The 27,132-nt window shown below is 39.2% G+C and overlaps 1 protein-coding gene across 4 annotated transcripts; it reads right to left on the minus strand.

Annotated features, from left to right (window-relative positions):
• On the minus strand, positions 1–27,047 carry DCUN1D5 (defective in cullin neddylation 1 domain containing 5). 4 transcript variants are annotated; one of them, XM_045077500.1, is made up of 8 exons: positions 26,628–27,047; positions 24,510–24,601; positions 19,585–19,655; positions 19,082–19,173; positions 4,605–4,713; positions 4,416–4,520; positions 2,056–2,158; positions 1–338 (listed from the first exon to the last, which is right to left on the minus strand). In XM_045077500.1, the coding sequence occupies exons 1-8, from the start codon at positions 26,711–26,713 to the stop codon at positions 283–285; spliced, it is 714 nt and encodes a 237-aa protein (XP_044933435.1). In that variant the 5' UTR covers positions 26,714–27,047; the 3' UTR covers positions 1–282. The 4 variants fall into 4 exon arrangements, with proteins under 4 accessions (XP_044933435.1, XP_044933436.1, XP_044933438.1 ...); XM_045077501.1 differs by lacking the exon at positions 24,510–24,601 and having other exon boundaries at positions 26,628–26,764; XM_045077503.1 differs by lacking the exons at positions 19,082–19,173; positions 24,510–24,601; positions 26,628–27,047.
• Between the last annotated feature and the right edge of the window lie 85 nt (positions 27,048–27,132).

Here is a 27,132-nt window from a genome sequence, read left to right on the forward strand (position 1 = left end):
TTCACTTTAAGGCCTTTGTCACAAATCTGAATCTTTATTGTTCTGAAATAAATGTTATAAACATAACTCAAAACAAAAGCTTCAATATTCAGTCTCAGAAGAGGTGTGGCTCAATGCCCATCACATGTAACAAGAAAACTTCCTTTAAAAAAAAGGAAAAAAAAGTACTATGAGAAGTCTTTCATACGAATGAAAATGCACCCTTTGGATTTTTTCCTTGTCTTGTTAGCCTGTGTACACATGGGTGCCAAAAGGTTTGCATTTTCTTCACATTAGTTCTTGCTATGATGTTTGACGGATTTTTTGCCACTCAACAAATTCATCGAGAAGAACAGGCCCTAGAAATAAAGAAGCAATTCTTGTTAGAATTGAGTGAACTCATCCCTCCAACTATAGGACACCCTGTCCACAAGCCCTGTGCCAGCGTTGAGGATGGACCCTCTGCCACTGCGGGGGTTCTGCTCCCCATTCCGCTGCTGGACTCCCCAGAGCTTGCTTCCCCAGCCTTTTCTTTCCAAAAAGATGGGACTTCCCACCATGGGTATTTGCTGCAACCTTCTTCACAAGGTTCCGGTGTTCGACTCTCCAATAACTAAGTCAAGATTAACCTCTCCCCTTCTCTACGTGTTCATAGCACCCTGCTATTTAGTTCCTAAGAAATACTGAAAGTGTTTAACGTAGCATTTCCAGGTTCCCTCACCATGAAATGTGTAAGCTTGGTGAAGGGGTGGCTGGTAACAGGCCCCAGTATGAGTCTAAACACGCAGCAGGTGTCTAATCAACAGCTGGCCTAAGAACTACTCTACAAAGACATTTGTATAAGGTGCAGGGGAGGGAGGTACAAACTCATTTCCTGACAGAAGCCAGGTAGGCAGTTTAAATGACCTCACTGTTACCTCTTTTTTTAAACAGGGAAAATTCACTGCCAGAAAAAAAAAAATTGCTAGTTCTATTTTCCTCAAAACACACAATGTTCTGGTGGTCTCTCTTTTCCTCCTGATTTCACAGACACACTTCTCTACTCTAAGACAAGCAGCAGGCAAGCCTGGCTATATATGGCTGCTGAAAAGGAAGCAGGCTGTTGGCATAAGCTGCGGGCCAGCAAAGCAGGAAGCGAGTCTAACATGGGCTACTACTCCGCTTCACTCAATAACTCCAGGTACAGTTTTGTCAGATTTTCTGATTTTTCAAACAAATCTGGAAGCTTAATTTTTATGCAAAAACTCTTAACTTAAAGGTTGCCTCAAACACACACACAATATACACATCTGCAGGCCACAGATAGTCCTTAGGCTGCCGGCTTACGGCTGCCAAGGTACTGTCTCTAAAAAATATTATTAAGTGTTACACCATTCTGTAGGGAGAGGTCACTACACACACGCACATGCGTGCGCATGCGCTGAGAAATAAAGTTACCCCTTCTCTAAGTAAGTCCACACCTCAATTCACGTTTATAGGAATGTGTCTCACCACACAACTTCCCAACAGTAACACAACGCGTGCAATCAAACTGGAGGTAGAAACGGAAGACATCTTGTACCGTCACAGAGAACACGGCTTACCTAACTGATCATTACTTCACAGATCTGCTAAGGCATTGACAGTTAACAGTTGAGACATGCTGTCCTTTCCACTGAAGAATATTGACAAATAACTTGAATGACTGAAAAACTGCATTTCTTTTCAAGAGATTTTATTTGAGAGAGAGTAAGCATAAGACAGAACAAGAGCAAGTGGAGGGGGAGGGGGTTACTGGAGAGGGAGAGAATCTCAAGTGGACTCCCCACTGAACACGGAGCCCAAGATCATGGCCTGAGCTGAAATCAAGAGTCGGACACTTTGACTGACTGGGCTGCCCAGGTGCCCCTGCTTGTAATACACTGCTCAGTCGAAGCTCTTGGTCTACATTCTACACCCGCCCTCCCCACATTTTCCATATGATTAAATAATAAAAGTTACTGCTAGAAAATCTAAATCCTTTATGGCAATGCTACACAAATGTATATTCTCATTTAAGGCTGTAAGAATTTTATTTTTGTAGGAAAACATACTTACAAGCACCATCTTCATCATAGTTACTAAGATCGGCATGGACAGTTCTGCTGAATTCTAATACGTTGTACCACTGATCTTTGTTCATAACACGATACTTTGATTGCTGTAGAAAATGACGTAAATATTTTGAATACAGAACAAGCATTATTTATTAGGAACTGACTTTGATAAATCTAGTTCTAACATTTTTTGTGATTTGGTCTTTCTTTCTTTTTTTTTTTTTTAAGATTTTATTTATTTATTTGACAGAGCGAGATCACAAGTAGGCAGAGAGGCAGGCAGAGAGAGAGGAAGGGAAGCAGGCCCCCTGCTGAGCAGAGAGCCTGATGCGGGACTCGATCCCAGGACCCTAAGATCATGACCTGAGCCGAAGGCAGCGGCTTAACCCACTGAGCCACCCAAGCGCCCTGTGATTTGGTCTTTCTTAAAACACTTATTCCTCTTTAAATTACGCGTGCTTCTAAGACAAATCTCAGAGACATTTACATGTTAACATTACCCAAGTGAGGTTTTCCTTTATCTTTCCTTCATTTTAGATAAATAACAGGAACATCCAGTAAGTGTAAAACTTGAGTCTCCTTGGGAACATACTTTGGAACCACAATGAGCTCAAGATCGACAGCCAACAGCACAACTGCGCCCCTCCTGCTGCCTCCCACAACACCCCGTCTTCACTGAGGTTTACTGTTCAGCCACATTTTGAAGTTGGCATCTTTGCAGGCAGTGCAAAGAGTACTGGCTTTGGTTCTAACCCCACTTCTCCACTTACTTGGGTGACCCTGGGAGCATTATTTAACAACAGAGCCTGCTTCTTCATTTACTGAAGGGGGGGATAAGACATAATTCAAAACAGTGTTACAAAGAACTAAAGAAGCACTGCAGGTCGAACACCCTCCACATAACGAGTACTGAAAATATTTACTTCTCTCAGCTCCCTTGAGAGGTGAGTATTTTTACACTCAGTCCTATTTATTTTTGCCCAAAACTACTAATAGGAGGAAGATGGATAACATCTATCAACATCTACTTTACTAGCCTTCATTACATCCACTTTATTATGTTTAAAGATTTAAGCATACGTGAAACCCACTCACTTAAGTCTTTTTCTTATTATTCTTTTTCTTTTTCTTTAAGATTTTATTTATTTAGTTGTCAGAGACAGAGAGAGCACAAGCAAGGAAGAGCAGAGGCAGAGGGAGAGGCAGGCTCCCCACTGTGCAAGGAGCTGGATGCAGGACTCAATCCCAGAACCCTGGGACCATGACATGAGCCAAAGGGAAAAGCTTAACCAACTGAGCCATCCAGGCACCTTGTACCATTGCTTCTTATCAGACACTTTAAACAAAATTATTCTGAGGAATTTGCTATGATAATCAGCTTTATGAAAAATCAAAGCAAAAACAAAAAGCATCTGTACTCAAGAAATGGTGAGCAAGCCATACTGAAAAACCCTAAAATAGAAAAGACACAAAAACAGATAGAAAACCAAAGAAAGCAGTGAAAGAATAAAAGTATTCTCAGAACCACTGTTGGCAATGGGTGTTATGCTAAACCTTCTAAAAGAATATCTTCTCCATGAACTCAGCATACATCACTCACTCAACAGTACACTGAAGTACAGGATTATAGCCATTCTCATATTTGTGAACATAAAATATTTTATTCTAATTAATTGGATTGAACCTAAGTGAAAAATAAAGTTTTATTATTACTACAACTGGTTCCCTTATGTAGGATTTCAGCCCCAGATCTTATATTAAAGAAACCTGATGGGATTGTCTGGGTGGCTGAGTTGGTTAAGCGTCTGTCTTCCACTCACGTCATGATCCCAGGATCCTGGGATCAAGTCCAGTGGCATGAGGCTCCTTGCTCAACATGGAGTCTGCTTCTCCCTCAGCCAGCCTCCCCCATGCTTGTGCACCCTATCTCTGACAAATAAATAAATAAAATCTTAAAAAAAAAAAAAAAAAGATTTAGAAGCTTGATATTTGTATACCAGCATCAAATCTCTTCTGCCAAAAGCCCAAGAAACCAATTCTGCATAAAGCACATTTTTGCTAAAATTTATTTCTTAAAGGTTACATTTTTTTATGAGAGGGATGCAGGGCTGGAATACAAGTATCTCATGTACAGACTGTATTAATGAACATGAACTTGTGTCTAAAAATGACAACGAATATGTACACATTTTAATGGAAACTTTTTACTACTTAAGCAGATTTTTTTAAAAGCCTAAGTATTTAAAAATCTGTTTTTCCTCCATTAAAGGTGTATTTTCAATCAGATTAAGCTTTAAAATAAAAATTAAAATTTAATATTCATTAGGTTAATATATTCAAAAAAATAAAGAATATACATACCTCCAGGTACTGGTAAAATACTGAGAACAATGGCCATGTCCTTCCAAGCAGAAGAGCTAGCATAGACTTTGCAGTATCAATATCAAGGCTTCTCTGATCTTTATCCTAAAACATAAGGAAAAATTCTCCTGAGTGTGGTTTCAAGATTTAAAAAATGTGAAAATTACAAAACATGGAAATTTCACCTACCCTTGCAAAATCAAAGGCATATCTGTAGATATTCTTAAACGAAGAAATATCATTCAATTGTGAGCGTAAAAAGTCAAATTTGTTCTGTAACTTTTCTGTGCAGTCACACCTTAAATTAAAAAAGCCAAATACATTACATAATCCAGAAAAGTAAATAAAAGTATCTTTAGGGGGTTAGAAGAAATGCTTTAAGAGAAAAGTGAGTGCATTTATGAAATTAACCTATGTTTAAAAATTCTGATTCACAAATGTAGAATTACTAACAAACTTGTTGCCCTGTATGTACCAGTAGAATAAAAAAAAACAAAAAGGAAAAAACGAGAAAACATGACAATCAGTGCAAGTTCAGTTCAATGACTTTCCTTTAAAAAAATACAACTCAATCAAAAACTCCAGTAAAATCACAAGTCTCTCTTAAGAAGAGGTGTATTAAAACGTGCTTTCACCACTTGTGAAGTTCAAAAGGTGGCAGAACAAAGGAATGAATCTGGCCTCTGTCACATTTTTCACTGGAAAGTTCTCACACACCAGCTTGGTGAAAAGAGATAAGCCATGAGTGGTTTTAAAAGTTTAGGAATATAACACAGAGAAAAGTAACACATTATATTAGTGCTTCCGTCATAAATTCAGATTCCTTAATTTTTAGTGACAAAAATCAAGGTAAATAGTGGCAGCACCTGACCTCAGATAAGATACGTAGGCAGAGGAGTGCAAACAAGTTTCCATGTTATTTCTAAAGATCAGACATGAAACATAAAAAAGGCCAACAGAATGTTCAAAGACCTTCACTGGTGTCCTGACTCACTGGGCTGAGACACGCACCATGGCTGAGCAAGAAGCAACACAGAGGCCGCCGTTCACGAATGACGTACAATGCATCTCATCGCCGTGGAGCTCGAGCTCTAGCTCACCGACCCCACCCAGGTGCCACAGCTGTGCTCTAACTCACAGTACTGCCTCTACCTGCAAGGTGTTCCCACCAAGTTTCACAAAATACCACTCACCGACACCTAACTCACATTTCGCCATGGCTGACAGATAGGACTCCCTTCCATTGAACTAGTGTGCCATCTACTGTAACCCACAGTCTTCCCACTCAAAACTGAGTTTTAGTAATCATCATGTAGCAGACACCTAGCATTCTCAGATTTAACAAAGACCTTCACTATTCTAAATCGACAGTGTGACATGTAACTCATAATTTTATTAACGTGTAGATATTTTAGATACATTTCTAATGTTGATTAAACCTTGCATTCCTGGAATAAGCCAAACTGGGTAATTTACCTATTTCATACATTGCTAGATTTTTGGCTATGTTCATAAAAGAGACAGGCTTGTCAATTTCATTCTTTCACACTCTACTAATTTTGATAACAAGCTCATAGCAGAAGCCCCAGAAAACCTAAATGACAATTAATCTCCCCTCTTTTTTTTTTTTAAGATTTTATTTATTTATTTGACAGAGAGAGATCACAAGTAGGCAGAGAGGCAAGGCAGAGAGAGAGAGAGAGGAGGAAGCAGACTCCCTGCCGAGCAGAGAGCCCGATGCGGGACTCGATCCCAGGACCCTGAGATCATGACCTGAACAGAAGGCAGCGGCTTAACCCACTGAGCCACCCAGGCGCCCTCCCCCCTCTTTTTTTGTTTTCTGAAAAAGTGTACTGAATACTAGACTTAGCATTTATCCAAAATCAGCTGAAAAACCACCTGGGTCTTTTCACTGAAGGAAGGAATTTTTAACAACTCAATCATCGTTTTTAATGGTTATAGGATCATTCAGATTTTCTACTTCTTTTTGAATCAACTGATCATTGACAAAGTTTTTTGATAATTTATTTCACATATAATTTTATTTACAGATGACTAAATTTATAACATTTTCTAATATGCATTACTATTTATTTTTGCTTTTTTGTTTTTCTTAATCATCTTGCCAGAACTTCCTAATTTTCTCAACTGCAGCTTTGCTTTCTCTCTTACTAATGTCTGTACATCTTTCATCTCTTTTTCTTCAGGTTGATCCTTTCTCTAACTTCTTAAATTAGACTGGTTCTCGATTGAAGGCTTCTTTCTCTTTTAAAGTACAATTAAGGCTACAGACCTTCCTCTAAGTACAATTTTAGCTTTGGCCACAGTTCTGATGGATATTACTTTACCCACTTATAAATGGTGCCTCAACAAGGTGGTTCCAGAGGACTGGAAGGGTGGGAGGCTTACCAGGTTTAAGAGAGACTGAGAGGAAGGGGCTGGAGAAAATAAGTAAAGGTGACGCTCAAACAATAGATTTCTGAACCGTGTGGGTCAACTTACACATGGAATCTGTTTAAGAACATATTCTTTTCTCTACTCCTCTAGTTGACTTTATTGCAAGAATATATTATATACATCTTTAACAAAAAAAAGTATGTGCTATTTGACTGCTTATGTTATGGCTGAGGCTTCCAATCAACTTCCAACAGCCAGAAGGCTATTAGTCAGTGAAGTTTCAGGGAAGTCAGAAGTTACACACGGATGTCTCTCTGCAGGAACTCCCACGCCTGCTAATAGTGATGAGGACTTCCCTCCAAGTTCTGCCAAGGTGGTATCGGAGGCAACTAGCTAAAACAAAATGTTTATGTAAGATCCAGAGTTTTAGAACATAATACTCAAAAATTCCAGGTTTCAATAAAAATTCCCCCCACTGTTCAAGGGTCAACTGTATAGAAAAATGCTGCCAAAGAACTCGGTTCTAAAAGAGAGCAGAGAAAAGTGACACTTTACTAGTGTGGGATGGAGGCGGACAGATGGTTTGCTTTCTTTTTTTTTTTTAATTAGACAAACAACTTCTGCTTTCAGGAAGATGAAGTAAATGTAGTTTTTCCCTATGTCTCCTGCTAATTCAACTAGAAGCCCTGGACATTAGCTATACAAATGGAAGAATCTGAAAGACTCTAAGGAACAACCTAGTGGTGCATTTCCTGGGTTTTCTTTTGCCCTACCTATCCCAGACCTGGAGATGAAGGAATCAGCAAACCAGAATGTCAGTGGAGTAGAAAAAAACAAAAAAAACCAACAAAAACCTGCTCTCCCTCCCACAAAAATCAAGCAGCCGAGGAAGAAAGAAAACTTTTAGAAAAACACTCTTCTTTATTCAACCACCAAGAAAAAACTGGCTCCGTGCCCACCCACATCAGCAGAGCCGGAAGGAGGACCTCAACAGTCTACCATCACTAGGATGCAGGGAGGCCGCTCACCTCCCGTGCAATCAGTGGAAGCCACATAAAAGCATGAACTTCCACTCCAGCAAGTAGTAAGGAGCTGTGCCTGGGGGCAGTGTCAGCGGAGGCCTTGTGGGGGCTGCCAACACAATGAGGAATTCCCTCCTCCTTTGGAGGTGGTGCTGGGGAAAGGTAGCTAAAATAGAAGGTTTAGGGCGCCTGGGTGGCTCAGTGGGTTAAGCCGCTGCCTTCGGCTCAGATCATGATCTTGGGGTCCTGGGATCGAGTCCCGCATCGGGCTCTCTGCTCAGCAGGGAGCCTGCTTCCTCCTCTCTCTCTCTCTCTGCCTGCCTCTCTGCCTACTTGTGACCTCTCTCTGTCAAATAAATAAATAAAATCTTTAAAAAAATAAATAAATAAAATAAATAAAATAGAAGGTTTAAATAAGATCCGGAGTTTCATAACATAATCCTCAGTATTTTCAGGTTCCAGTAAAAAAAGCACTTGTCATACCAACAACCAAGATGTCAAGCAGAATGTAAAAAGAGAGCCAATATGTGCAAATACTGAAATGGAAAGAAATGTTTAAAATGATGCAGATTTTAAATCTGCAGATTTTAAAATCTGATGCAGACTGTTAAAGGAGCCATTTTGAAACTGCTTCAATAAGCAATTATGGACAAAATAAAACAAATGAAAAGATAGAAAGTCTCAGCGAAGAAACAGAAAGTCCAAGAAAAGAAATCTAACATAAAAAAGAACCAAACGGAAATTTCTGAACTGCAAAATACAGACAGACTTAAAGCTTAAGGTATCAACAATTTTACCAAATGTAAGTGGTCTACATGTATTGATCAGAAGACAGAGACTGAAAGAGTGGATCAAAAAGACCCACAACACCGGGCGCCTGGGTGGCTCAGTGGGTTAAGCCGCTGCCTTCGGCTCGGGTCATGATCTCAGAGTCCTGGGATCGAGTCCCGCATCGGGCTCTCTGCTCAGCGGAGAGCCTGCTTCCCTCTCTCTCTCTGCCTGCCTCTCCATCTACTTGTGATTTCTCTCTGTCAAATAAATAAATAAAATCTTTAAAAAAAAAAAAAAAAAAAAAGACCCACAACACCAAAATGACCCGAGGATATGCTATCTAGAAGAAAAAGATTTCAAATATAATATAGGCAGATTGAAAGTAAAAGAATGAAAAGTGACTCATCATAGAAACATTAAGAAAGGAAGGGCAGCTTATTATGATCAGCTAATGTAGATTTCAGAGCAAAGAAAATGATCAGAACAGAGAGGAACATTACAATAAAGGTTGATCCTGAGGTGCCTGCATGGCCTAGTTGGTTAAGTATCGGCCTTTGGCTCAGGTCATGATCCCAGAGTTCTGGGATTTAGCCCCACCGTAGGGCTCCTTGCTCAGTGGGGAGCCTGATTCTTCTCCCTCTGCCTGCTGCTCCCTCTGCTTGTGCTGTCTCTCTCTCTGTCAAATAAATAAGTAAAATCTTAAAACAAAGCAAAACAAAAAAAAAGTTGATCCACCAAGAAGATGTAACAAATGTGTGTGCACCAAACAAAAGAACTGCAAAATATGTGAAGCAAAAACTTCTAGAAAAGGAGAAACAAACAAATATACAATTATTGTTAGAAATTTCAACACTCCTCTGCCAAAAATGGATAGAACTAGACACAACACTGGCAAACAAAGAATTCAACACCATCAACCAACAAGATCTAATGGACACTAACTAACTAACTAATGGACACTGAGACACAAAGCACTACTGAGGGGGAAATTCACACAACTAAATGCAATTAGAAAAGAGGAAACCAATCTCAATGCATAATCTGAGCTCCTATCTTAAGAATCTAGAAAAAGAAGACCAAAATAAACCTAAAGCAAGAAGGAGAAAGTAAATTAAGAGCAGAAATCATTAAGATTGAAAACAGAAAAGAGAAAAATCAATGAAACAAAGAGTGGATTCTTCAGAAAAGAGTTAATGAAAAGGACAAGTCTCTAGCAAGAATGACAAAGGAAAAAATAATACAAAAATCACCGTCAGAAATGAAACAAAAGGTGCCACTATAGACCTATAGATATCAAAAGCATATAAATTTGGCCACTTAGACGAAATGGACCAGTTCTGAATGTAACACATTAAAACACAAAATAAATAATCCGATAAAATGATTTGAAATAAATAGTAATTTCAGTGGCCCTTTAACCACTAAAGAATAAATTCAAAATTTCAAAACTTCTAAAAAAGTAATCTGTAGATTCAGGCAGTTTCAATGGAAAATGTTACCAATCTCTGAAGGCCAATTCTATGCTATACCTTCCAAAAAATATAAGGGAAAACTCTCCAATTCCTTTTATAAAGCCAGATTTACCTTGACATCAAACCCAGTTACAGGCAGTATAAAGAAAAAAAAGGAAGAAAAATCACAAGAAAAAAATTTTTAACTATGTATGAAGATGGATGTTAATTATACTTACTGTGATCATTTCCCAACATACACAAATATTGACATTATGTAATACACCCGAAATGAACAATGTTATGTCAATTATACCCCAAGAAATAGATAAGAAAAAGACAATAATAGACCAATATCTCTCATGAATCCTTAATGAAATATTAACAAAAAGAATTCAGCAGTATATAAAAACAATTATATACCACAACCACATGGGATTCACTCCAGGTATGCAAATGGACTCAATATTCAAAAACCAAAATATAATCACATTAACAGTCTAAAAAAAAGAAAAGCTACATGATTAGACGATTTAATGCAGAGAGGGTATTTAAAGTATTTCACGTGCATTCATGTGAAAACTCACAGGAAGACCTGGAGAGGAGAACTTCCTCAGCCTGACTTAGAGCAACAACTGATAGCAGTAAGAGACTGAACGCGGTCCCTGGGATGGTGAGCCAGGAAGGGACATCCGCTCTCACCAGGCACATTCATCAGCACAGTGGCAGAAGTGCCAGTTAATGCAATATGTCAAGAAAAGGAAATAAAGGACATACAAGACTGGAAAAGAAAGAAAACAGTCTCCGTTTCCCTATTTTATGTTATAACCATATGACATGACAACACAAGGATGACATACATACACAAAAACTTATAGTGAGTTTGGCAAGGTCACAGATACAAGACAACCGCACAAAAATCCACTGTATTAGTAATGAATATATGGATTCTCAGTTAAAAATACAACACTATTTACAGTGGCTGAAAATGAAAACTGAAACATTTATGTGTAATAATAACAAAATATACAGAATTTGTATGTATGCTGAAAACTATACACAAATGATGAAATTAAACACCAAAAAGAGACATATCTATCTTGCATGTATTCAAAGACCCAAAATAGTACAGATGTCAATTCTCCCCATATTCTTTACACAGTTTAACCAAAATCATAGTAAGATTTTTTTTTGTAGGCAAAAGGAAGATCATTCTAAAATTTTAGGAAAAGCAAAGAAATTGGAAGAGCTGAAACAATTCTGAAAAAAAGATCAATCATCTCAGGGTCCTAGGATTGAGCCCCTTCTCAAGCTCTGCACTCAATGCAGAGTCTGATTGAGATTCTCTCTGTCCCTCTCCCTCTGACCTTCCCTCCGCTTGTGCTATCTCTAAACAAATAAATAATCTTTTTTTAAAAATATTTTATTTATTTATTTGACACACAGAGAGAGATCACAAGCAGGCAGAGAGGCAGAAAGAGAGGAGGAAGCAGGATCCTTGCTGAGGAGAGAGCCTGATGGGGGGCTCGATCCCAGGACCCTGAGATCATGACCTGAGCTGAAGGCAGAGGCTTTAACCCACTGAGCCACCCAGGCGCCCCAAAACAAATAAATAAAATCTTAAAAAAAAAAAAAAAAAAAAAAAGGAACGAAACGAAATCAATCAGTTACGTGGTTCCAGACTTTGTATACAGCAGCTGTCACCTAGACTGTGTGGTGCGGCAGGAGGTTAACACACAGATCCAAAACAGAGAACCCAGAGACAGACCCACACACAAGTATATCCAACTGCTAAAGGACAAAGGTACAAAAGCAATTTAACAGAGGAAAGACCTTTTTCAACAAATGGAAATGTGGAGCAAGTAGAATTCTGTAGGCAAAGAACAAACAAAAACCCATCTCACATCTTTTAAAGAAATGAACTCAAAATTCATCACTAATTTAAAGGTAAAATATAAAAATATAAACACTTCCAGGCAAAAAAAACATAAAATTCTCAGGATGTAGGGAAAGAATTCTTGGACTTAACACCAAAAGCACAATTCACAAAAGGAAAAACTGATCAGCTGAACATCATCAAAATTAAAAACTTTTGCTCTGAGTCCTCATAAGAAGATGAAAAAAATAAGCTACAGAGTGGGAGAAGATACCTGCAGACCATGTACTCAATGAGGACTTCCACCTAAAACATACAGAAAACTCACAGTGAAAAAAAGTTTATCTACTATGGCCCTCAGCCTCTTAACTATTTTCCTCAGAAACTCTAGGTCACCAATTCCTAATCCATCTGCGTCCACCTCCTTTGTAATTCACCCACGGAGTTCTAAATCTCGAGTATTTTTCACTTTCAGAGATTTAATTATGCATCTGAAATCTGATCATCTGACTCAATTCTTTCTTTCTTTAAATATAATGTATTTATATTTCATGCTGCCATTACAATTCAAAATACTACCCTTTAAGAGTCTAAATTCTGAAGTTTAAGATCTGTTTCCCAACATGCTTAGTGATTTTTGATTGTTAGTTAATGAAAACTGAACCTTTATCTGCAGAAATTGAGGCTTCTGCTTAAAATGTCTTCCTATACAGAAGAATGGCTTCCACTGTACACAAGACTACTTACCTGGAACATTTGTAAAGATTTTTGGCCTGTCATACCAATAACGAATTCCAGCTTTCATCTGCCCGATGAAGAATTTTTTTACAAGAATTCTCTTGGGGATAAGCCCGTCACTGTATGTAGAAGCAAGCCCACGCATTCGTATCTCCATCTACTGGGTAGGTGTGATATCCATGACTTAATTTGAGAATTTTGATCAGATTCTCACCCTACTCAGGCCTTGCAATTTTGTCTCTTACTTGCTAGATGCACCACTGGTTAATGGCCAGACCCTAGGTGATTAGGAATAGGTATGCAACCTTAAAGTAAATGCCTGCTCCACAGATCCCTATGGCATTACCAGCTCTTGTCATTTCTAGTCTCTAATTATCTTCCTTAATTTATAGTCAAGTCCAGGCATGCTCTTTAAAAGATGCTTTTATATTTTATCCAGCATTTAAGTGTTTTACATGATAAATGATTTCTTCGCACATTTAGTCCGCCATATGGCCCGAAAAAGAAATCAAAATCTGGGTAAGTTAACTGTCCAATTTGTCTGGGGCCTAGCTCCTATATATGAATGAGTATATAATATATTTCATGCAGAAACAAGAAAAGTTTATTCTTACTACTTACTAAAAACATATTACATACAATTTCATTAAGTGGCTTTTATCAGCACAAATATTCTTCATGATGTGAAAAATAAAGCTTTAATGGCGTCGAAAATTTAGTTAACTTCTACCAGAGGGATATACAAAAGAAACAAATTCTCTGATTACACACTCTATCTATAATGGTGCTTGACAATTTGGCTGTCTTCGGCATCCCTGGAATGATCAGCTGATAAGGTTCGGGAGTACGACATTTTAGGGAGCCTCTTACGTGTACTACCTTCCTCATACATCTATCTTAAGTAGAGGTCTCATCTTCTCAATATTTGTAGCTTTCTGAAGAAGTGTTTTGCACATATTTTTTAGTAATGTAATTCACATTTTCTCACAAAATCTCATTCAGAATCTTAATACAGTTGAGACTCAGGAAGGCAAACATGACAGAGGCTGCTTCCCAATGTTCAGAAGTTCCCCCAGAGTTTGAAATCATTCTTCAAGGCCTGGCATATGAAAGCATTGCAAAATTATTTGTTAAACAGAAGTATGAATACCAAAAAGAAGCCACAAAGTAAAAAATTTTAAAGGCACAATGTATATATTTATTTGATTATAAAAAGTTTCAAAATCCCTCCCTGGGGAAAGGTTAGTGGAAACTGTAGTTCCAACAAAATCATCAAGTGTAAAAGTGGTGACATACAAGTTACCAAGGAGATAGGAATCCAAGAAATCACAATCTTTTCCAATTCTTTACATCCCGCAGGTACACAGAGCAACGATATTATTTAGGCTATGATCTCAATAAGCTTAAGGCAGAAAGTGAAAAGCTAAGTTTCCAGTCAAACGGAGAGAGCCCAGGTGAAATCCCAACTTCTCCCTTGGCAGAAGTTGTGATTTCCCTGTGGCTTCAGGCACATCACTGACTCCTCATTTTAATGGGACAGAAACAGGAACAGACAGCCGTGCGGTTAAGGAATACACAAGCTCCGTGATCACGACAGTTCTCCGCGAGAGATGCCCCTTCTCAGGCCCGTGGCTTACGATCACCTGCACCCTGCCGTCTCTGTGCAAACTACCTCAGACCAATCCCACTGTCTACCTCAGTCTCGAGCAGAGAAAGAATCTCATAGAACACAAACAACTGATGTTTTCTTCTTGAAGAGTGAAAGAAACAAGAGAACAAACTTTCATGTTCAGTACCCACATCACAGAAAGTGAAGGACTGGCAAAGCCGGGGAGCGTACCCAAGCGGTCACGGACACTTTACAACTCTACCAGTTAACCTAGCCCAAGAGAGACTCAGAGATTAGCATGTCCATACCTTGTAACTTGGAAAGATTAGAAAGAACATTTCCCTTGAAGTAAAAAGAAACGTGCACTTCACTAGTACATCACAGAAAGCAAGAGAGTTTCTAAATGACAACTAAACAAAACCCCACGGATTTTAGGGACACTGGCACCAAAGGATAACATTCCCCAAGGCGACTGGTTAGAATGAGTAGAAACGGGTTTAAATCTCAACATTAGGACTTAGACATTAATTTCCTGAGTATTGCTAAATATTTGATTAATGGGAGGCTTTTAAATTTCTGCTTCTAATTTAAAGACCTCCAAAATGAGAAGAAACTACCATTTACATATTAGATCTACATGAGATTCTCTTCTTTAGAGAAGTCCCAAATAAGCATGCTGTGACACTGATCCACAACAGAAAAATTTTACTCACAAAGTTCTTTATCTAGAACTTTCTCTGAATGAGGTTTACTGACCAAAACGGTACATCCCTGGGGGTATTTGGAAATGTGGAGGGGGCATTTAAAATTGTCATGGAGAGCACAGCAGAAGAATGCGAATGGCATTTGTATTTGGGCCCCAAATACTACATAAATGACAGTCACACACAACACACACCACAGCACCCCATCCACCTCACTCTTCCATCCTCACCAAAAAGTCAGATAAATGCTCCCCATTCCTTTCTCACCTAAATCCAGTCAAGCCAGACCCTACCTTGGATCTCCACGGTCCGGAGCTCACTACAGAGACCAGAGGGTGGACCACATGTCACGCAGGACACGCAGCGTCATTGCTGCAACTCCTGGGAGGTGCCTACCTCCTGCATCTGCTCAGGATCGTAATCAAGGACAGTCCTTTCAGGGTTCTATGCTGTCTTCTCCACCAACATGGTGCTCACCCTTGCTCCAGCCCCTCTCAGCTAGCAGATGGGAGAAAAGCTCTCCGCTCCAGCCAGCGAGCACTCTTGGACTCCAGCAGGCACAGATGCGAGGAGGAGGAGGAAGAGCCGCGCTGTGCGTAGCAGCGCAGGTGCGTCGACATGGGGACAAGGTCAGATTTCATAAGGCTCTCGCAAGAGTCCGTGGCCATCAGACATGAAAACAACTGCTCTACTGCAAACTATCTGCTCTCTGATGACTTCCCACGGCCTGTAACATAGGGCTGAAGCTCTGTCCACATTATTCCCGCCATCTGGAATTCAAACCTATTCTGTCGATTTTCTTTACGTACCTTTGGATTAGAACCAACCAGACTACTACTTCTCTCTCTCTCTCTCTCTCTCTCTCTCTCTCACATACACACACACACACACGTGTTCCTTTCCCAAGGCTCTGCTCATGACTTCTCTTCAGCAGTAACACTTCCTATATCCTTCACCATCAAAAACCTACCCATGCTTCAAGGCCCAGTTCATCGAAGGATCCCTGCCTACAGCCTCTCCCATCTCACGCGGCCTCAGTTAATCTCATCAGTGGCTGTGCTTCCACACTCCAGCGCCCGTCCTGTTCCCGCTGGACGTGGGGTGGCAGCATCCCAGGGCCCTCCCGGCTCTCTCGGCATGCTCAGCAGAGGGCAGAACCAGCCTTCTATGTCACCGTGGTAACAGGTAAGCGGCAAAGCACCGACAGAGCACAGGAGTGCAGGTACGGGTCTACAGATCAAAGCCCATCTGAGGGGCAATGTGGCAGTTACTGAACAATGACGGCAACTACAGAGCAACGTCCCTGCAAAGGAAGTGGCAACTCTGTCTTCCGATACCTAGGAAATGGCTACTGGAGGATACTTCTACACAAACTCACACCCACAAATTCTTCGACACGAAATAGAAAGGCAATCTACATACACAAAGTCTGTATGAATTAACAGCCTGAAAATAAATGAATGTACAGAAGTATTCTACACAATGAGAGATTTTAATCCATCACGACTGTTACAGTCTACAATCCCCAAGCATGTCTAAGTTTTAGCTACCAGGCTGTTTCTATCCCTCAACAGAGCCCTACTAAAGTTTACTAAGGGTTAAAATAATTAATTTGAAACAACTGATAGCTACATTAAGCCAATTTAGGGACCAACACATAACTATGCCCAAGTTAAAGCAAATCCTAGGACTATGAAAAATCTACAAAGGAAATCAAGTCCGTGAAGTTTTACATTTTATGACTATACGTATTAAATAAAACCAAGTACACCAGGAAACTATAAAATCAAAAATTAAGACTTCTATAGATTCTTTTGTTTCTCCAGCTTTCAATTTATACTACTATAGTCTTTGCAAGATTTTTTTACAAGAAAATTCAGGGAGTAACAAGACTTGGCTAACTGACAAGAGATATTCTGTACTTCACATAGCAATCTAGATTGTGGGTAAAAAAAAACAACTATTTTCCCAGCCGAGAAGACTTGCCAAATTTGAGCAGTAACAAGGCTTTACGGCATAGAGTAAAGCAGAGGGGCAGGAGATAATAAATGAGTGAAACATTTATTGACCTCAGGGTCAATTTTATTTTTTTTATTTTTTTTTTTTAAAAGATTTTATTTATTTATTTGACAGAGAGAAATTACAAGTACACTGAGAGGCAGGCAGAGAGAGAGAGAAGGAAGCAGGCTCCCTGCTGAGCAGAGAGCCCGATGCGGGACTCGATCCCAGGACCCTGAGATCATGACCTGAGCCGAAGGCAGCGGCTTAACCCACTGAGCCACCCAGGCGCCCCCTCAGGGTCAATTTTAAACTACCTTTATGTTGTGTAGCTTGCATGAACTTCCTACAGAAAAGATGTGCGAATAAAAAATAGTATGTTCAAGGGTTAAGTCAATTTCCATTCTTGTAATGAAAGCCATATGCTAATTATTCTAATTATTAGAAATTATTTGTGTTTCCACATTTCTGTTATACAAAGACTAGTTATCAAGTTATGCAAAAACAAATAATGAGAACGTTTTGGTTTAAAAGTACATGAACACTTGTTAGCTGGAATGTTCAAAAAAGCAATATACAAAAAAATTCAGCAGGAGTAGTACAAAAAGCAATTATAGTGCCAAATAAAATGTCTTACAATCAATAAGCAATGTCACAACTGATACAAGCTCCAATAAAACAAAAACTATATGAAAACTAGTTAATATTCTTTGCATACTTGTCTGTATATTTTATTTTTCTAAAAAGCTAACTGAAGGTTAGATATTTCCAAAGAATTTCAGAATCAGCATCATTTGAATCTGGTATGTTCTGACACCTTAGTCACAGTGATAGGATTCAAGCGTGGCTGTAAATACTATGATTCAAAAACATTCAAAACACATATACAGAAAGATGATGCAACAGGAAGTACAGTATGCTAGACTGGTAATCTGGAAATTTAAATTCTAGGTCCTAGCTGGGCCACCAAATAGCTACATAAACCTTGGCAAACATTTTGTTCACCTCTCCAAGTCTGACTCCTTATGTCACGTATAAATAATTAAAATGACAGGGTTGAATTTATGTTCTATTTTAGAAGCTATAATTTGGCTCTATAAGCAAAGGTTTTTACATAAATATATAAGAAATATCTACATGTTAATACTGGTTAAAAAGGACAATTACAAAGCATGTAATGCTGAACATTCAAATATAAAAATTCAGTTCCATTTGAACAGATACACTTAAAAAAATAACTGAGGTATTCTGAAATTTAAGGACATGCAAATAAGTAATAATGAATAAACTGTTAATAAAAGCATAACCACAACAGGAAACCACATGGCTAATTAACCCCCAACGTTTGGTTCAAAAGTATTGTAAATTAATGCTTCCTCTATTTTAGAATGTTGGTAATTAGTAACATCCTGCATGAATATCAGGAACATGACATAATTTAAAAGTAACACATAATTACTAACTGATTTTGAAACTAAGCACACTTTACTCTGGAAGGTTGAAATCCCATGATTTTTATACAGAAGCAATTCTGAAACCTCAAGAAAGAGTTCGAAGGCAGCATTTGAAAGTGTGTAACTGGAATGTGGCTGGGGCTACAGGGAAGCCTCATAACTTTTCACTTATCTTTTTGTCAGATTAATTTAGCAGAAAGAAACAATAAAAGTGCCATATAACTCTATCTTCAAATATCTTTTCAAAATCAGGCATAAAATTGCAGAGAAGAGGCCCCAGAGCTTAGGACTGCCCCAAGAACAGACTCCTTACCAGTAGAACTCTATATTCAGAGAAGGAAATCCCTGACTGCGCAAACAATCTGTGCGTAAATAACTCTGATCACAAACCTCTAATTCACCCACCAAGAGTCAATGATTTTAATAAGACTGTACTGAGGTTCTCAGAGAGTATGAAAAATGGGGTAACAGTTCATTTTGTTAAGACCACAATATAAAATTTTGTCAATCCCTAACTAATTGTTACACATCAAACCAATTTGATTCCTTTAAGGTGAAACCTTACTTCTAAAAGTTATGAAGCATAAAATATCAATTAAGATCTTCAAATAGGCCATCAAATTTGTTTTTTAAAAAAATGTCTTACTGTAATGAAGTCATCCCCTTTAACCATTCTTCCTTGGTAAAAAATCCCATGCTTTCAGCCTCCAATTTCCACGCTAAAACTAACATAATAATCTGGAAAGAACAGAACATAAAGGATAGGGGAAAAGTCAGCACAGAGATAATCATGTCTATATTTATCATGGAGAGCATTTTTATACAACTATTTCCATCCTTCAACTATTAAAGAGTATGACCTCTGGAATTATTAACTCCAAAGAAATTTAGATGGGCCAATTTCTTAAAAGTACAAAGTTCTAACAGTTTCTCAAGGTAGAATCTCTCTCTATTACAAATGACATTTGTTATCACAGAAGAGAACATGTGCCCAACTTGAACTGATTAAAAATACTAAAAATGACAATCTACAGCATTAAACATGAAGAAACAAAATCTTGATATAAGATTAAAGTGTCCCAAATTTTAGAAACTTACAAATATTCTATACCCCACTTGTATTCCATTCTACTTAGAAATAAAACATACATTTTCAGGTTCAACACCAATGTCTTCACAAAATTTTTCCATTCCTTCTGGCCCTACAACTTCATCAGGACCTTCAAAGACAAAAATAATTTATATATTTTATTGTTATACTTTCATATCAACATAAAACATAAGCCATTGTACTAAAGGCATCTATGAATACATGTAACTTTTTTTGCAAATAACAAAATTTGAATTTTGACAGATCTTTGATAAAGTATAAATATTTGCTATACAATTTAAAATGTAGAATTTTTGAAATAGTCTTTAAACTTTTTTTAGACTTTCATTGCAAAATGAAATTTAGGGGGAAAATGAAGTAGTATTAGTATCAGTCATTTATTTGTATAGTAACTTGAACCTATCCATTAAAAAAAAAATTACTGAAAGCCTTCTTTGAAGAAAAATTTTGACAATACGTAAATATAAAGAACCATAAGAAATTTTACTAGAATGTGTAGGACCAGCCCACAATTCAAGACAGCTAAAAGAGAATACCTATTTTCTTAACTAAAACACAAGGTCATTTATTACCTTTTGAAATACAATCAAATAAAATTTAATAGTATAAAAACATACACACATTTTGAAAATAATTACTTAGGAAAATACCACTTTCCTTATCATCTTGGATCTAAAAACACAGCAAAGCAATAACTATGCCACCTTAATAGAGAAACAAAAGTTTAATCCCTCAATTAGCTTATGTCTATCACTTGTGCAAAAATTAATGATACTTCACTTGGATCTTACTTTTCTCCCTTTGCAGCACCAGATATAAATCAATACACCAACTCTCCTATTTATGTTACCAGATTCCAAAAAGATCGTGATTACATGGTCTTTTGTAGCTTGCTAAGATTACAACAAATGTGACCCAGAGAGCATTATGCTAATGGGAACAAGTCGAAGAGGGGGCAGATAACATATGATGTAACTTGTATGTGAAATCTACAAACAAACAAGGAAAAAAACCCAAACTCATAAATACAGAGCACAGATTAGTGGCACAGATTAGAGCACAGAGGCAGGGATGGGGGTGGGGAAAATGGGTGAAGGTACTCAAAAGGTATAAACCTCTAGTTCTAAAATGGATCAGTCCTGGAATGTAATGTACAGCATGAGGACTAACTACAGTTAATATACTGCAAGTTGCTCAGAGTAGATATTAAAAGTTCTCATCACCAAGAAAAAAAATCTGCAACTACGTATGGTGATAGATGTTAACTAGACTTATGGTGATCATTTTGCAACATATACCCATGTTGAATTACGATGTACATCTGAAACTAATGTCATATCTGAACTAAGAAACAGTTAATTAAAATAATTATGAAATGATAGAAATATGTTATCACATTTGATTTTTGAAAACATAGTCCTGAAATATTAAAGTGGCCCAAAAAACCCCTGTCTTCCTTTCTTAAGGACTTAGAGAAATCCTGCAGCTTTACTCTCCACGGACTAGACCACTGCAACTCATTGATGGCGCTGTCCGCCACCCTCATTAGTTCACAACACAAAGCTAGCACAAGGGTTTTGTCTTCACAGAAGAGTAGAGCCATCCAGTATGTGGGCCAATACATTTTTGCTGTTTCAGATGAGATCCAGGCTGCTAAGATGATGTTAAAACATGGTCTGAAACCAAAATCCTTAATTTCCTGGTTTAAATAACTACTGTGGTTATTCATGCAGTGAGGTCTTAAAAGGTGACATAGATGGTAATTACAGGCCACCTTCACTTCCTAATATGTATTTGGAGGATTTTTTTAATGAGAATGTGTTAATTATGTAATTTTAAAAGCATACATATACAATAAAGCTGTTAAAAATACAATATGCATCCTTACATATGGTTTGGTGGAAGTAAAAATTAGATAAAAAATTTAATATGACAAAAACATAAATTTTTCTATGAAAAAGAAAACTGACCTGCCCTCAAAGCTGCCACCATTAGTAATCAGAAGAAAAAGCTCAAGAGTTGCATCAAGAAGTATCAGTTAAGTACTGTAAAAGACAACCTCCCTAGAAACTGCAGGGTAGTTGGTGGTTAACACTGGATGAGAATCAAATTAAATTTTGTTACAGGGAGATAGATAAGGCATACACAAGACCCTTCTGTAAATGTTAAGTGACTTTTCCAAACCAATGCAAATAACTACAAATCTAATTCTAAAACAAGGCCAGTACCAATGTTCTTTTCCTGGACTGCCCCGTGTTAGTTCTACTCACTGAAATACATCTTCCAATAAATCTACTCTGCAGCTGAATTTAACTCTTTCAGGCAAAAAAGAAGTTTCCAAAGCTACAGGAATGATTTAGTTCACTCTACTAGCAGGTAGAACTTTATTAGAAGTTAGCAATTCTATCCTGCATTTGGGGTTCTTTGTAAGGTTTTAAAAGTGCCTTTTCACATTCCATGCTTTTGTTCAGTAATAGGACCCCTTGCTCTTTTGAAAGAGCAAAACCATCAGGCTTAACACACATCACCTATGGTATCATACTACCAAAATTAAAGGTAAAAAATTTTTTAAAGTAAAAAAAAAAAATCAATTTTCTTTTTTTTATAATCATAAAACATTGCAAGCGATATCTGCAGTCTAAATCCACGCCAGCCATAGCAGACGCTCAGGAAAAAAAACTGTGCTTCATGGATGACACAGCACCTTCCGCATGAGCTACACAGGAGCTATCCTGCTAATCCTGGACAGAACTGTCAGAATCTACAACCCATAAATCTAATGCCGTAATGCTATTACTGTGTTAGTAAGAGCTTCTGACTACTTCCAGGTACTGCATAAAGTGCTGTACAGGTATTATCTCCAGTAGGCACAATGGCCGTCTCTATTTTAATAAGGGAGAACCTCATTTAAGACAACAGTGACTGTTTATTTGGTAAAAGACTGGTTCTTCCCTGTCAGGTCTCTGTCCAAAGTAATGTCTAGAGATGCCTTCCCTCATCACCCTCCTTGAAAGTTATCCAAACTTTCTACTTTCTATCCCTACACCTGCCATATTTTTAGCTTTACAATGCTGCAAGACCTAGCACTGCCTTGCCTATTTAGCTATTTACTGTCTTTCCCACTAGAAAGCAAGTCCCTTGAGGGCAGGGATCTTGTCGAACTTGTTCACTACGACATCCCTGGCACTTAACAGTGCCTGACACACAGCAAATGCTCAATAAATATTTACTAAATCATTCAATAAATGACATAATGTAAATTACACTCAAGTGCATTTACTAATATTTTTTTGTATAAGGAAAATTAGTTGCCATGTACCTATTTTAAAAAGGAAATTATAAGATTGTAATTAAAAGCATAGGCTCTCCAATCAGAAAGACCAAGCTCTGAATCCTGGCTTTTGTCACTGTATGACCTTGGGCAAATTACTCAATCTAAACCTTGGTTTTCTCATCTATAAAAAGAAATAACAACACCTACCTAACAGAATGATCGTAAGGAAACATTATATAATTAAGCACGATTTTTGAAATAAAGACAGCAACTATTATGCTAACTACTACAAAAATGCTAGAATCGCAAAAAAATGTTGAGCTAATTAGAATATTATGCTACCCAGGAAAGTCACAAGGAGAGGAAATACAAATAAGTGTGAAAAAAATAAAAGCACTAAATTGTGGTATCTCTTTATAAGTGAAATAAGATGAGTGGCCTTTTGATTCTGTATCGTGAATTTCAGTAAAACCGGCATTTTGAATAATGGGTCAACATTTAAATGGAGGTCAGTAAGAAATGAATTCCCTTCATTTAATTTGGGTTAGACATTGTCTTGGGAGGCCAGTAATAGCAGTTTTTCTGGACTAGAAAGAAAAAGTCTGTTACTAAACAATTTTTAAATTATACTTTGGGGATCCCTCAGTTGGTTCAACAGTGAAGTTGCTGTCCCCCGTCAATAGTCTTACTTTCCACAATTAGCCTAAACTTACACCAAAAGTTCACAGGCCTCACCAGCACAAGATATGAGCAAACATATAATACACTGTTTTAATAATACACTGTTTTATTTTAAATGCTGAGAATGATAGCAATAAAAGGAGGGAGAAGCGATAAAACCATTAACTCCCTAAGACCAAAACTATTCTGAGAAAAAAAATGTTTTCACACATGCTTATAAAAAAATTAGTAATAAGTGGGAAACAAGTTGCTTTTTCATACACGTGTTTAACTGGGACGTCTCCTCTGGGGCTATTTCACCCCCAGGCTACAGCTCCACCCCAGGCCCTGAGCTGCCAGCACTGAGAGGATTTTGCTTCAGTTAGCTCCTTCCAGAAGCCCTTCCCGGATACTCCCAAGGCTGGGTGACCTGTTCCTCCTCTGAACTACCGCAGGACATCTTCCTAATACAGCATTTGTCACACTGTATTAGTATCAGTCTGTTTACTTTCTGATGTATTACCACATTTCTAGAAGAACTGAAGGGGGCTAACCAGCAATGGTGAAGGGGCAAATGTGTTGTGTAATGACAGATCTGAATCGTAAATTATATACTATGGCTCCCCCAAAGTTTCAAAAAATGTCAGTTTAGGTTCAGAAAATTTTCAATATGGAAAAGAAAAGAACTATATAAAGCATAATGTTTTATTACATACTTTGTGTTTCCCAGAATATTAAGTCTACTTTAGCTAGTGAACATAAACCCAAAAATACATCTCTTTACACAGTGTATCAAGAGTAAATGAGTTTCACTCCTCCCACTAAATATATACTGAATTACATAACTAAAGAAGTATCATCCTGACATGACACCAAATTCTTAGTCTACCCATAATCCTCAGTCTTGACCCTCATCCCAGGACATACCACTAACACAAAGCAGGCCTGCAATAAATGATTTGTTAAATAAATGAACCAAAAAAATTGTTAAAGCATGTGACTGATATCTTCTTATATTAATTTCATTACCTGCATACTCATAAAACCAAGCCAGGCACTTCTTGCTTGAAAAATGTTCCTCTCCACTTATTAGTCTAGCAGGGGGTTGGGATCTGCAATAGCTTAGAAAACACACAAATGCCTAAGAATTTTATCAAATCTCAACTTTCAGTGAAAAGCTAAGTTCAATATGAACTAGTTCAATGCAAAGTAAACAAAGTACTTTTTTTTTACAGCTGGTATTATAGGAAAAAATCGGGAGTTTTTTAGTATTTGAAATTTGAAACAGTAGAGTATACGTAAAATTTTCTTGCTAACAAAACCCAAATGCTACTTTGCTCACTATCAAAATCCAGAATATCAGCTAAAGTCATTTCCCCAGATTTCAAATGACCACATGGAAGCTCAACCTAATGGTCCCCAGACAAGACTAGTAGTTGGGAAAGTATTAATCTTTATAGCAGTTCTCCTGCTGACTTGTATGGAAATTAGATTCGTGTATAATACACATAATTAGAAAGCAAAATCTTATAAAACATATTTTGATACTTAATGCATCAATATTTTAAGAAAAATCATATATTAACAGTTGCTTATTTATCATCTGCTAAACTTAAATAGATATTTAAAGACAGAAGATGATTTAGGACCCCAAATCATATTAAATTTCACGGATTAAAAACAAGGGTAACTGTAAATATGAAAACAATTGTACAAATAATTGGGCAAAAGCCATTTAATTCCAAAGCCTTTCTCTTCCCCCAAATCATTAAAGGTTGGCAAGTTCATAAATGACCTTTAGGATTTAATGAACTTCAAAGAGCTCAGAGAGTTCCACCACCACAGTGACCTAGAAAGGCTACAACTCTAGCTACTGAGTAATGTCATAAATAAGGCTACCATATTTAACGTTTTAAATTGACAGAGCAAAGTATCACCCGAGTTTTAACAACACTGACTGCTCGACTATTTTAATGTGCTTTATTTAAATAACTGTTCTGTTATGCACTTAAGACGGCTGCAAGTCAGAATAAGAAACTCGTGTGTTTGATCAAACTACGACCTGCTGGAGCGGCGGTGGCACATTCTAGTGTGAGTGACCTAGACGTAAAAGAAAACATCGTCTGTCACCCTAACAGCTCCCGAATATCGAATATCCTTAGTGGTTCCGTCAGGCAGGAAGGTAAGATGCGCTGAAGGGAGCCGCTCCCTCACTTCCGAAGCCGCTCTCCGTAAGCAGAGCTCGGTCATGACCTGTCCACACCGCTGGCTACAGTCCTGCCTTAATCGTAGCATCTGGAGTTGTCACATCAAGTGCCAACCAGAGACACAAACACCCAGTGAGGTTTAGAAAAGAGCCACTTCTCACGCCTAAATTGCAATGATTTTGTGCAGCGCACAACGTTGCTGTCATGCCTCGTGACATGCTACAGTGGGATCAAAGAGCTCTAATTACAGCTCTGCTCTGTCTTCTTTTTTCTCCAAGAGGATACTGAGAAAATAAGCCCCAGCTTATTAATATTGATGCCGAGAGCGAACAGCATTTTGAGTGCTAGAAAACAAAACCGCAAGCACGGCCCTTCCAGCTCCGCACGCAGGGACTGGGCGCAGGTGGAGGCACTATCCTTCCAAAAAGGGGCTTCCCTCCTGCTGGGATTTTCCGGCTTAGACCCCTCCAGAGGCTCCATTTCGGGGCCACTTACAGCACAGGGAGCTTTCCTTCCCACCCCGGCAGTTGTCAGGTCGACCTTCCCCAAGCTCCGCTCCCTTCTTCGCACGCTAGAGATTCTGGAAGTGACCCTTCCACGGACCTGGACTCACTTGCAGGTATGGACGAAGTCGGGGCGGGGACGCAGGGAGCAGGGGGCGAGGGCGCCGCTGCCGCGCGCAGTCCCGTCTCCCCACCCTCCCGGGCACGCAGGGCCAAAGGTGAGGCGGCTCCCGCGGCGGCTCCCGCAGCGCCTCCCGGGGCGCACACGCCGAGCACGAGGTGCAGTCGGACACGGAGCCTCGAGGGGTCCTGCGCCCAGCAGCCGGCTCTCTCGGCGGGGGCTCGCCTCCGCAGCCCGAGCCCCGGAGCCCCGGCCCGCCTGCTGCTCCTCTCGCCGCCCCGCGAAGGAGAGAAGAAGGAAGGGGGGGAGGCGATACCTGGAGATTTTACACTTCTTGAGGCCCCCGTCTTCCGCCACGGCCGCTGCCACCCCGGGGGATTTTCTCTTCTTCTTCACCGGCATCTTCCGCCCTCCCCGGCAGGGCGGCCAGGGGAGCCGGGGTAGGGGGTCGCGGTCCGCCGGAGACGCCTCAGTGCTGGCAGCCGGCTCCCAGACACAGCAGCGAGCGGAGGAGCAGAGCCGCCAGCCCGCGGCAGAGCGGCCCAGCCCGGCCGCAGCCCGCGCCCGGGTCTCCGCCCGTCCGCCCTGCTCGCGGCCGAGGGCACTCCTCGCCGGTGGACACTGCGGCTGGCTCGCACCGGGAAGAGAGAACGCGGACAGCGCGGCACCGCCACCACTCACACACTCCGGGAGCGAGAGGCTCGCTCTGACCCGGATGTGGACCGCCCCTGGCCGGAAGTGACGCCAGCGCGGCGACGGCCGCCGGCAGGGGCGTGGCTCCGCCGGCAGGGGCGTGGCTGTGCGGAGCCGTGCGCGGCCGG

The sequence above is a fragment of the Mustela putorius genome, unplaced genomic scaffold, assembly GCF_011764305.1.
Source record: "Mustela putorius furo isolate JIRA1106 unplaced genomic scaffold, ASM1176430v1.1 tig00000198_pilon_pilon_pilon, whole genome shotgun sequence".
Taxonomy (NCBI): Eukaryota; Metazoa; Chordata; class Mammalia; order Carnivora; family Mustelidae; genus Mustela; species Mustela putorius.